The following is a 12673-nucleotide window of genomic DNA, read 5'->3' on the forward strand; positions in this document are numbered from 1 at the left end:
GGCGCTCCCTCAGTACTGCCCCTCCGACAGTGCGGCGCTCCCTCAGTACTGCCCCTCCGACAGTGCGGCGCTCCCTCAGTACTGCCCCTCCGACAGTGCGGCGCTCCCTCAGTACTGCCCCTCCGACAGTGCGGCACTCCCTCAGTACTGCCCCTCCGACAGTGCGGCGCTCCCTCAGTACTGCCCCTCCGACAGTGCGGCACTCCCTCAGTACTGCCCCTCCGACAGTGCGGTGCTCCCTCAGTACTGCCCCTCCGACAGTGCGGCGGCCTAGATTTTCTGCTTGAGTGTCTGCTGTGGGACATACTGGTTCAGGCATATTACGAGTTAAGTAGAGAGTAAAGCTCCCTCCACTCGGCCGCAATCTGAAGGATGTTCTGGTGACATCGATCCATTCTCCGCACCTCTCTAACTGAGGTTTAGTGAGATTCTGGGTTCACTGCTAATGCCCCAATGACGGTGTGAGGCCTGTGAGAGGGGCGATCGCACGAGGGGTATTCAGCGATCAACCGGAAGGGGGGAATGCATGTCAGCAAATAAACCTTTCTTTTCATCCATTTTCCAGACTGACTTATTTCAGGAAGTTTATCAAAACATCTCATCGTGGTGCTCACAGGTTGTGCGACTCTACAGGAACCAAACCTTTGTTGAACTTGAATGGACGGTCGGGCCAATTCCAGCGCAGTAAGTACCCGGGTCAGAGACAGAGGGGGGTGGGCAGGGGGCGGCCCGGGGATGGGGGAGGGGGGCCGGAGACAGACAGAGTGAGGGGGGGGCCCTGGAGACAGTGAGAGGGGGGGGGGGCCCTGGAGACAGTGAGGGGAGGGAGGGCCCCCGGAGACAGTGAGAGGGGGGGGCCCTGGAGACAGTGAGGGGGGGGGGCCCTGGAGACAGTGAGAGGGGGGAGGGGGCCCTGGAGACAGTGAGAGGGGAGGGGGGCCCTGGAGACAGTGCGCAGGGGGGGGGCCCTGGAGACAGTGAGAGGGGGGGGCCCTGGAGACAGTGAGAGGGGGGGGGGCCTGGAGACAGTGTGAGGGGGAGGGGCACCGGAGACAGTGTGAGGGGGAGGGCCCCAGAGACAGAGGGGTGGAGCCTGGAGACAGAATGGGAGGGGGCCTCGGAGAGGGGGGCGGAAGGGGAGTGTGTGGCCCTGGAGACAGAGGGGGGGCCCCCGGAGACGGAGGGGCCAGATACCACTAGTCGTACGTCACCCTGGGGGCTGGAGATTGAGTTGGACACACTGGGTCAGGGCGAGAATGAGACATGGGGTCAGGGTGGGAGGCCCTGGTTGGCATGTCTCTGTCTTGCGCTATACAGTGCACATACCCATCAGGGCTCACCGTAACAACCATCTTTACACAGTCGAGCCCCATGTAAAGTGCTGCGGGGCTGTATCGGCCGTTCACTGCTTTTTTCCCCTACTCTAGGGAAACAGTATCTCTGTCCCTGTGCCCTCCACTGGCATCACATGCAAGTTTAACTTCCTGTTTGCCTTTTCCCTCCCAAACTTCAGAGACAAGATCGGCAAGGAAGTTATCAGCCGCTTTGACACGCCGTTAAAAACAGACGGAATTTTCTACACGGATTCCAACGGGAGGGAGATCCTCACCCGGAGGTATGAACACAGATTGGGAATCCTGTATGTAAACCGTAACAGTGTAGTCACAGGCTCTGACCACTAGGTGTGCTGTGAGGGAGCCCCTGAAGTTTCACCATCTTACCAGCTTCAGTAAAAACCACTTGGCAACTGACAAACAAAACCAGTTATGCACTAAAAAGCCTTTCACAACCTCAATGTCTCAAAGCGCTTTACAGCCAATGAAGTACTTTTGGAGTGTAGTCACTGTTGCAATGTGGGAAACACGGCAGCCAATTAGAGCACAGCAAGCTCCCACACACAGCAATGAGATAGTGAACTGATAATCTGTTTTAGTGATGTTGATTGAGGGATTAAATATTGGCCCCAGGACACCGGGGAGAACTCCCCTGCTCTTCTTCAAAATAGTGCCGTGGAATCTTTTACATCCACCTGAGAGAGTTGGTTTAACGTCTCGTCCAAAAGACAGGCAGTGCGGCACTCCCTCAGTAATGCCCCTCCGACAGTGCGGCACTCCCTCAGTGCTCCCCCTCCGACAGTGCGGCACTCCCTCAGTACTGCCCCTCTGATAGTGTGGCACTCCCTCAGTGCTCCCCCTCCGACAGTGCGGCACTCCCTCAGCACTGCCCCTCTGACAGTGCGGCACTCCCTCAGCACTGCCCCTCCGACAGTGCGGCGCTCCCTCAGTACTGCCCCTCCGACAGTGCGACGCTCCCTCAGCACTGCCCCTCCGACAGTGCGGCACTCCCTCAGTACTGTGCTGGGGAGTGCCAGCCTGGATTTTGTGTTGAGAGGCGAGAGTACTGCCGCTCGTGTGACGTAAGCTCCCGCTGCGGTGGGATTGTGAGATTCCAGTCCGGGAGCGCTGAGCTGCCGGCAGCACATTCCACAAACGGTCGGCTCTGAAACTGTCCACGACCGGAAGTTAAGTGAAGTGTCGGGGTCACTAATTCTGGGTTGTGTTGGGGGAGGTACAGTTGTGGTCACTGAGCTGCGCTGCCCTCTGTAATTACTCGTTTTGTTTCCAGGAGAGATTATCGAGCAACGTGGCCATTGAATCAAACCGAGCCCGTGGCTGGGAACTACTATCCTGTCAACACTCGTATTTACATAAAGGTAAAACTATTTTCATTTGACTTTAATTCCACACTGTCTCCCCAGGAGTAAGCCCCCTGTTTATGGTAAGCTGTTTTTAGTGATATCTATCTACCCTATCCAGTCCTCTTAATATCCTGAAATCTTCAATCAGATTGCCCCTTAACCTTCTAAATTCCAAGGAATACAGCCCTCGTGTGTGTGTGTGTGATCTCTCCTCAGGACGGCAAGGTTCAGCTGACTGTGCTCACTGACCGAACACAGGGAGGGAGCAGTATCAAGGATGGTTCTCTGGAGCTAATGGTAAATCTCTCTTCAATTGTTCCCTGTGGCAGGGCGAGTGATTGGCAGTCAAGTACCAGTACTGTTAAAGGTGAAATTGGACGTGATGGATTTGGTTGTAAATGACATCCTTTTGTGACTGTGACAAAGGCAAACTATCCCTTGTCCTTCTTGACCTGTCTGCAGCCTTTGACACGGATAGGTTGACCACTCTACCCTCCTCCAACACCTCTCCACCACCGTCCAGTTGGGTGGGACTGCACTCGCCTGGTTCCATTCTTATCTCTCTAATTGTAGTCAGAGAATCACCTGCAACGGTTTCTCTTCCCACTCCCGCATCGTTACCTCTGGTGTCCCCCAAGGATCTATCCTTGGCCCCCCCCTATTTCTCATCGACATGTTGCCCCTTGGCGACATCATCCGACAACACGCAGTCAGTTTCCACATGTACTGATGACACCCAGCTCTACCTCACCACCACTTCTCTCAACCCCTCCATGGTCTCTAAATTGTCAGACTGCTTGTCCGATATCCAGTTCTGGATGAGCAGAAATGTTCTCCAATTGAATATTGGGAAGACCAAAGACATTGTTTTCGGTCCCCGCCACAAACTCCGTTCCCTAGCCACTGACTCCATCCCTCTCCCCAACTTCAGTCTGAGGCTGAACCACACTGTTCAAAACCTAGGTGCCATACTTGACCGTGAAATGAGCTTCTGACCATATATCCGCAGCATAACTAAAACCATCTATTTCCACGTCTGTAACATCGCCCGTCTCCGCCCCTGCCTCAGCTCATCCGCTGCTGAAACCCTCATCCGTGCCTTTGTAACCTCTAGACTTGACTATTCCAATGCACACCTGGCTGGCCTCCCACATTCTACCCTACGTAAACTAGAGGTGATCCAAAACTCGGCTGCCCCGTGTACTAACTTGCACCAAGTCCCGCTCACCCATCACCCCCTGTGCTCGCTGCCCCGTGTCCTAACTCGCACCGAGTCCCGCTCACCCATCACCCCCTGTGCTCACTGCCCCGTGTCCTAACTCGCACCGAGTCCCACTCACCCATCACCCCCTGTGCTCGCTGCCCCGTGTCCTAACTCGCACCAAGTCCCGCTCACCCATCACCCCCTGTGCTCGCTGCCCCGTGTCCTAACTCGCACCGTGTCCCGCTCACCCATCACCCCCTGTGCTCGCTGCCCCGTGTCCTAACTCGCACCGAGTCCCACTCACCCATCACCCCCTGTGCTCACTGACCTACATTGGCTCCCGGTTAAACAACGCCTCGATTTCAAAATTCTCATCCTTGTTTGCAAATCCCTCCATGGCCCTCGCCCCTCCCTATCTCTGTAATCTCCTCCAGCCCCACAACCCCCCCCCCCCCCCCCCCCCCGAGATGTCTGCGCTCCTCTAATTCTGCCCTCCTGAGCATCCCTGATTATAATCGCTCCACCATCGGTGGCCGTGCCTTCAGCTGCCTGGGCCCAAGCTCTGGAACTCCCTCCCTAAACCTCTCTACCTCTCTTTCCTCCTTCAAGACGCTCCTTCAAACCTCCCTCTTCGACCGAGCTTTTGGTCACCTGCGCTAATTTCTCCTGATGTGGCTCAGTGCCAAATTGTTTTGTCTCCTAACCCTCCTGTCAAGCGCCTCGGGACGTTTCGCTACATTAAAGGCGCGATATAAATACACGTTGCTGTTGTTGTAATTGCCGGAAGTTAAGAGCTCAGTGTTGTGGTGAACTTGCTAACGATATTGGTCGACTGTTGCTGTGGGGAACCGGCGACTGAGTGACCAGTCCCTGGCTCCCAGCCGTTGCCGCGGAACTCAACCCCTGCGCTAATCGCTACAGGTTCACCGGCGGCTGCTGCATGACGATGACCGGGGTGTGGGCGAGGCGCTGTCGGAGCCGGGGTACGACGGGCGCGGGCTGGTGGTGCGCGGGAGGCACCTGGTCTTCGTGGACACTGTCGAGGCCTCGGCCGAACTGCACAGGCTGCACGCTGAGGCCGAGCACATGGCCCCGTGGGCCGTCCTGGCCGAGGGCCCAGCAGCCCCCTACAGCTCCAGCCCGAGCCACGTCGCCGAGGTAAGACAGTCGGAGCATGGGTCTGGAAGCGTTTGAGGGCAGGGTAGGAGGGGAAAACTCCCAACAGCAGCGAGTTCCAAAACAGCACCACCGCCTGGCCCCTGGGCTTCCCACCAGCAGCAATATATTCACTCGATTATATACTTATCATTAATAAAACGTTTCTCTGCCATGTGCGTTATATCTTGGGGGTTAATACTTTGAAGTGTCTCCGATGCAAATACAGACTGAGGTTATACCGATCAGGAAAGAATAAACGGGTCTCTCTTTCGAAAAGAAACATAGAAACATAGAAAATAGGTGCAGGAGTAGGCCATTCAGCCCTTCTAGCCTGCACCGCCATTCAATGAGTTCATGGCTGAACATGAAACTTCAGTACCCCATTCCTGCTTTCTCGCCATAACCCTTGATCCCCCGAGTAGTAAGGACTTCATCTAACTCCCTTTTGAATATATTTAGTGAATTGGCCTCAACTACTTGCTGTGGTAGAGAATTCCACAGGTTCACCACTCTCTGGGTGAAGAAGTTTCTCCTCATCTCGGTCCTAAATGGCTTACCCCTTATCCTCAGACTGTGACCCCTGGTTCTGGACTTCCCCAACATTGGGAACATTCTTTCTGCATCTAACCTGTCTAAACCCGTCAGAATTTTAAACGTTTCTATGAGGTCCCCTCTCATTCTTCTGAACTCCAGTGAATACAAGCCCAGTTGATCCAATCTTTCTTGATAGGTCAGTCCCGCCATCCCGGGAATCAGTCTGGTGAACCTTCGCTGCACTCCCTCAATAGCAAGAATGTCCTTCCTCAAGTTAGGAGACCAAAACTGTACACAATACTCCAGGTGTGGCCTCACCAAGGCCCTGTACAACTGTAGCAACACCTCCCTGCCCCTGTACTCAAATCCCCTTGCTATGAAGGCCAACATGCCATTTGCTTTCTTAACCGCCTGCTGTACCTGCATGCTAACCTTCAATGACTGATGTACCATGACACCCAGGTCTCGTTGCACCTTTCCTTTTCCTAATCTGTCACCATTCAGATAATAGTCTGTCTCTCTGTTTTTACCACCAAAGTGGATAACCTCACATTTATCCACATTATACTTCATCTGCCATGCATTTGCCCACTCACCTAACCTATCCAAGTCACTCTGCAGCCTAATAGCATCCTCCTCGCAGCTCACACTGCCACCCAACTTAGTATCATCCGAAAAGGCTGAGGGGTTGAGCTGTTCGAGAGCTTTAAGATCACGGAAGGGTAGAACTAGGAAAGATGTTTCCACTGGTGGGGCAGACCAAAACTAGAGGCCATCAATAAAAGACGGTCACCGATGGGGGAATTCAGGAGAAATGTCTTCACCCAGAGAGTGTGGAACACGCTGCCACAGGGAGTACCATAGAACGATATAAACTTACAGCACGGAAGGTGGCCGTTTGGCTGACTCAGTCGTTGAAGCAAGCAGCACAAGTGCATTTAAGGGGAGGCTGGATAAACACACGAGGGGGAAAGGAATAGAAGGGTGTGTCGATGGGGTGAGATGAAGAGGGGTGGGAGGGGGCTGGTGTGGAGCATAAACCCCGGCACAGAGCGGTGGGACCGAATGTACTGTAAATTTCCCTGTATGGTCTACTCATATCCATGTACATGGAAATTATTTAAAAATGGGGGAAATTCTTAAAATTTCTTTAGCTTTCTGTATCGATTGTGTACAAAAAAAAAAGTTTTTTGAGTTAATATTTTTGAATTCTAAATTGGTTGCAGTTGTAAAGTGATAATTACCACACTAAACTAATTGGGCACGTGATTTATTCTGATTGGATTTTTTTTTACAGAAGGAACATTACAGTAATACAATGGAATAATGTTTTCCCATGACCTTGTTTTGCTGCCGTTCGCAGTTCTCGGCCCTGAAGGAGGAGCTGCCCCACAGCCTCCACCTCCTCACCCTGGCCCAGTGGGACTCCCAGTCCGTCCTGCTACGCCTGGAGCACCAGTTTGAAAAGGGGGAGAGCAGCGTGTACTCGAAGCCCGTCACCGTGGATCTGGCGGTAAGTTCCCCTGTCCGCTGTACGTGGCGACCGAGCGGGCAAAGTCCACCGGGAGGATGGTTCGAGGGGAGCTCGCGCCAAACGTCCTGAAGCGTTAATTGCGCTAAGCCCGTGGAGCTCAGTATATATCCTCGTTTCGGTTAGCTGGGAATTATAACGGGAAGAGCGTGTTAGGATAATGAAGGCAATTCTCCACTGCACCTGCACCGGCTCTGGTAGTGTGGGCGGGGAATCAGGTACACACCTGTACTTGTGTATTGGGGGAACTGAGATACAGGCTGTGTATTGGGGGAACTGAGATACAGGCTGTGTATTGGGGGAACTGAGATACAGGCTGTGTATTGGGGGAACTGAGATACAGGCTGTGTGTTGGGGGAACTGAGATACAGGCTGTGTATTGGGGGAACTGAGATACAGGCTGTGTATTGGGGAAACTGAGATACAGGCTGTGTGTTGGGGGGAACTGAGATACAGGCTGTGTATTGGGGAAACTGAGATACAGGCTGTGTGTTGGGGGAACTGAGATACAGGCTGTGTGTTCGAGGAACTGAGATACAGGCTGTGTATTGGGGGAATTGAGATACAGGCTGTGTATTGGGGTAACTGAGATACAGGCTGTGTATTGGGGGAACTGAGATACAAGCTGTGTTGGAGGAACTGAGATACAGGCTGTGTATTGGGGTAACTGAGATACAGGCTGTGTATTGGGGGAACTGAGATACAGGCTGTGTATTGGGGGAACTGAGATACAGGCTGTGTATTGGGGGAACTGAGATACAGGCTGTGTATTGGGGGAACTGAGATACAGGCTGTGTGTTGGGGGAACTGAGATACAGGCTGTGTATTGGGGGAACTGAGATACAGGCTGTGTATTGGGGGAACTGAGATACAGGCTGTGTATTGGGGGAACTGAGATACAGGCTGTGTATTGGGGGAACTGAGATATAGGCTGTGTGTTGGGGGGAACTGAGATACAGGCTGTGTATTGGGGGAACTGAGATACAGGCTGTGTGTTGGGGGAACTGAGATACAGGCTGTGTATTGGGGGAACTGAGATACAGGCTGTGTGTTGGGGGAACTGAGATACAGGCTGTGTATTGGGGGAATTGAGATACAGGCTGTATGTTGGGGGAACTGAGATACAGGCTGTGTGTTGGGGGAACTGAGATACAGGCTGTGTGTTGGAGGAACTGAGATACAGGCTGTGTATTGGGGGAATTGAGATACAGGCTGTGTGTTGGGGGAACTGAGATACAGGCTGTGTGTTGGAGGAACTGAGATACAGGCTGTGTGTTGGGGGAACTGAGATACAGGCTGTGTATTGGGGGGTGAGGTTTATTTTTATTCATTTTCAGGATGTGGGCGTCGCTGGCAAGGCCGGCATTTATTGCCCATCCCTAACTGCCCCTTGAGAAGGTGGTGGTGAGCCGCCGCCTTGAACCTCTGCAGTCCCGTGTGGTGAAGGTGCTCCCACAGTGCTGTTAGGGAGGGAGTTCCAGGATTGTGACCCAGCGACGATGAAGGAACGGCCGATATATTTCCCAGTCAGGATGGTGTGTGACTGGGAGGGGAACGTGGAGGGGGTGGTGTTCCCATGCGCCTGCTGCCCTTGCCCCTCTAGGGGGTAGAGGTCGCGGGTTTGGGAGGTGCTGCCGAAGAAGCCTTGGCGAGTTGCTATGGTGCACACTGCAGCCAGGGGGCGCCGGTGGTGGAGGGAGTGAGTGTTGAAGGTGGTGGGTAGCGTGCCGGTCAAGTGGGCTGCTTTGTCCTGGGTGGTGTCGAGCTTCTCGAGTGTTGTTGGAGCTGCACTCACCCAGGCAAGTGGAGAGTGTTCCATCACACCCCTGACTTGTGCCTTGTAGATGGTGAGAAAGGGAAGGTCTGTGTTGTATAGCACAGCTATGGGGAAGATGGAGGTTCTGGGGAGTGTGTGTGTGTCAGGCCCATTGTTTAATGATCTGTGGCAGTAAAGCTCCACCCAGTGTTGGTGTGGAGTCTGTCACACACCTGCATGAGCCCACAGGATTCCCACTAGGATGCCACTCATGGTCGAATGTCTGCCGATGCTCACTAACCATGCTCGGAGACAGACCTTTGGGTGGCCAGGGCCTGTGACACTGGACCCTAGCAAGGGAGGAAAGTAAAATAAAGATTGAAGTGAGTGCCTTGCTTTGTGTAAGAATGGCCTTTTGCATTTCTGATTTCTCTGTGTGTGTCTCTCTCCAGAATTTATTTTCTGCATTTGAGATCACGTCAGTCGAGGAAATGTCTCTGGGGTTCAACCAGCGGAAAGACGACATGTCCAGGCTTACTTGGAAAACGGTGCAAGGTTGGTCCTGAGTTGCAGTCTTTGTGTGTCAAGAACACAACTCCTTTTCTTAATCCCTCGCCTCAGGGCCCGGCTCCTCCGAGAGCGGGACGTGGAGGTGCTGCTCTACGGCCCCCGGGACAGGTGCAAGACGGGCTGACAGTGTCTTGGTGCTGCTGTCCATTCGGCCCCCTCTCCCTGGAGCCTGTACACCCTGGGCGATAGCTGTGGACAGGGCTCCCCCCCTTCCCTCCCCTCCCCCCTCCCCTCCCCTCTTCCCCCTTCCCTCTCCCCCCTCCCCCCCACTCTTCCCTCGAGTGCCAGTTGAGTAGAGATGCCCTTTCACCTCTATATTTGGACCCAGACAGATGGATAAAAGATTCCGGCAGCTGTAAGAGTCCTGAGGAAGCAGCTGAGGCAAATAGCTTAGATGCTTTCAAAAACAGGAAAGATGTGATTGCACTAGCGAGGGTGCAGAGGAGATTTACCAGGATGTGGCCAAGCCTGGAGAATTTTAGCGATGAGGAAAGATTGGATAGGCTGGGGTTGTTTTCTTTGGAATAGAGGAGGCTGAACGGAGACATTGAGATGTATAAAATTACGAGGGGCCTGGATAGAGTGGATAGGAAGGACCGAGTTCCCTTAGCAGAGGGCTCAACAACCAGGGAGAAATGTCTTCACCCAGTGGGGGTCTGGATCTCACTGCCTGAAAGGGTGGTAGAGGCAGAAACCCTCAGCACATTTTAAAAAGTACTTGGATGTGCACTCTTTGTCAGCCGACACGGACACGATGGGCTGAAATGGCCTCCTTCCGTGCTGTAAATATCTATGATTCTTCGACAGGAAACCAGACAAGTACATGCGAGAAAAGGGAATAGAAAGATATACTGAAGCCACGATGAGGCCAATGGAGTGGGAGGGGGACAGGTGTTGGGTATAAATACTGGCACAGACTAGTTGGGCCGAATGGCCTGTTTGAGCATGTAACTCGATGCAATAATTCCGATGCTACATTCTGCCCCTTTCAGAAGCGGAAGACCTCGAGGCTCCCTCCAAAGATCGCTCCCCGCACTCGGTGCTTTTCAATCCAATGCAGATCCGCACATTCCGCGTTCACGTGCGGCAGCGCTAAGCGGCCGAGCTGGGACAACCGGGAATACTACAGGGATGAGCGAGCTGGACAATCAGCAAGCACACGGCATTCTGAGCCGGGCCAATCGGGCATTTTACACAAGGACAGTGTTGTTGAGCGACAGGTTTGATTCTGCTGGCCTTTTAATCGTTTTCAGGATATTGCCCTTTAGTGACACTGTCCACTCGCTCCGTGCTGACAAGTGCCTGTCCTTTTATGTGGTTCCCTCACCGTTTGTATCTGAAAGCCGTCAGTCAATCACTGTTCTGTCAATAAAACGGGTACGGCAACTCTGCCTGATTTCAGCACAGAATACAATTGCTGCCCTAACCAGCCGCCTTCGCGCCCGTCTCCTTTTGATTGCAGTGGGCAAATAGGACGCAGTCCTCGGAGTCGAGGGTGACTTGCTCCCACACTAACATTAGTTCTCAGGTGACTGATGAGACCAATGTGGGATCGACAGTCTCTGTCACAGGAGGGGCAGACGGTGGTTGGAGGGATGGCTGTGTGTGTGTGTGTGTGTGGGGTGCTTGTGTTGTCGTGCGCTCCTTCCGCTGTTTGTCGGGAGCACGCGGAAGCAGAGTACAAAGAGACGAGGTGTTCGGCACCTTCTCGGTAAGCAAGACTCAGTTAGCTGGTTTACTGGTTCCATCCCAGCCCACTGCCCCACACTGAAAGCTGAGAATTACACCCTCCAGAAGGATTCTTCTGGCCTTGTGTTGTACAGACGTGTGTGTGGGGCTGACCTTTTGCAGGATAACAGATCAAGTAATTGTCCCCAGGCAACACTGTCCCACTCCAGTCTCTGGCCAGGAACAATCCTGTAACTGTACAGCGCATCTCCGCTAAAGAGAGCTTTTTTTAAGGAGCAACTGTTCAAAGGCTGCCACAATTCAAGGACATACACAAACTGTTCAGTAGGAGGTCTCCCTCTCCTGAGAACAGATCCTTTACTTGATACGGCCAAACTGATTGGCGCCAGATTCGGTCAGGACAGTGTAGTCAAAGAAAACCTGTATAATTCAGATATATAACCACGATGTGCAGTAAGTTTCCATGCTCTTTGCTGGTGTGATTGTAAACCACGCAAATAGGAGCTTTCAATAGTAATGTTGTAGATGATTAAAAATGGATTTAGAAAAGGTAGGTGTTGAACTTGGGCAGTATTGGCGGAAATGGGGGAGACTGCTGGGCTGGGCCTGAAGGCCACACCTGTCTCGGCCCAGATCCGGTGGTTTGCATCACCTGGGTAACCTTCTTGAAAAGAAACGGGCAAAATGCTTCAAAAATAAAAGTCGCGTCTAGGTTAGCACTGAAAGTAGAGCAAGTGTTACATGCCCCCGAGCCAATGAAGATCAGTCTCCGAGGGGGGAAAATAAACTGGTTCAAGGTCTTTCGCCTGAAGGAGACAACAACAGCTTGTATTTATATAGCACCTTTAACATAGTAAAGATATGCGATTAAAAAATGGACACAGCTGCATAAGTAGAGATTAACGCAGGTGACCAAAGAGGTAGGTTTAAAGTAGCGTCGTAAGAGGCGAGAGAGGCGGAGAGGTTTAGGGAGGGAGTTCCAGAGCTTGGGGCCCAGGCAACAGAAGGTACGGCCACCGATGGTTGAGGGATGCTCAGGAGGGCAGAATTAGAGGAGCGTAGCTATCTCAGGGGGCGAGGGCCATGGAGGGATTTGAAAACAAGGATGAGAATTTTGAAATAGAGGCGTTGCTTAACAGAGCCAGTGTAGGGTAGGCAGCACAGGGGGCAATGGGTGAGCAGGACTTGGTGCGAGTTAGGACAGGGGGCAATGGGTGAGCGGGACTCGGTGCGAGTTAGGACAGTGGGTGATGGGTGAGTGGGACTTGGTGCGAGTTAGGACAGGGGGCAATGGGTGAGCGGGACTCGGTGCGAGTTAGGACATGGGCGACTGAAGGAGATGACACTGCCAATAAAGAAGGGAAATCAAGGAATATGGGGATCGACAATCAGCTACGATCTTATTGAATGTCGGAGCAGGCCATTCGAGGGGCCAACTCCTGCTCCTTAATATGTTCTTAACCGATGATGGCCTCCACCACCAATTCTTGCGATCGGGGACAGGACGGTTGAAGGTACACCTCAGTCAAGAAC

The 12673-nt window shown here is 53.0% G+C and overlaps 1 protein-coding gene across 1 annotated transcript in view; it reads left to right on the top strand.

Annotated features, from left to right (window-relative positions):
• man2b1 (mannosidase, alpha, class 2B, member 1) overlaps nt 1-10847 on the top strand; it is a 15278-nt gene extending 4431 nt beyond the window's left edge. Inside the window, exons 4-11 of the mRNA XM_070867166.1 lie at nt 566-684; nt 1514-1615; nt 2626-2713; nt 2915-2995; nt 4824-5060; nt 6958-7107; nt 9334-9436; nt 10444-10847. Coding sequence (XP_070723267.1) covers nt 566-684; nt 1514-1615; nt 2626-2713; nt 2915-2995; nt 4824-5060; nt 6958-7107; nt 9334-9436; nt 10444-10547 — 984 coding nt within the window. The 3' untranslated portion in view covers nt 10548-10847. The remainder of the gene's footprint in view (nt 1-565; nt 685-1513; nt 1616-2625; nt 2714-2914; nt 2996-4823; nt 5061-6957; nt 7108-9333; nt 9437-10443) is intronic.
• Nucleotides 10848-12673: the final 1826 nt, after the last annotated feature.

The sequence above is a fragment of the Pristiophorus japonicus genome, chromosome 24 (assembly GCF_044704955.1).
Source record: "Pristiophorus japonicus isolate sPriJap1 chromosome 24, sPriJap1.hap1, whole genome shotgun sequence".
NCBI classification, from domain to species: domain Eukaryota; kingdom Metazoa; phylum Chordata; class Chondrichthyes; family Pristiophoridae; genus Pristiophorus; species Pristiophorus japonicus.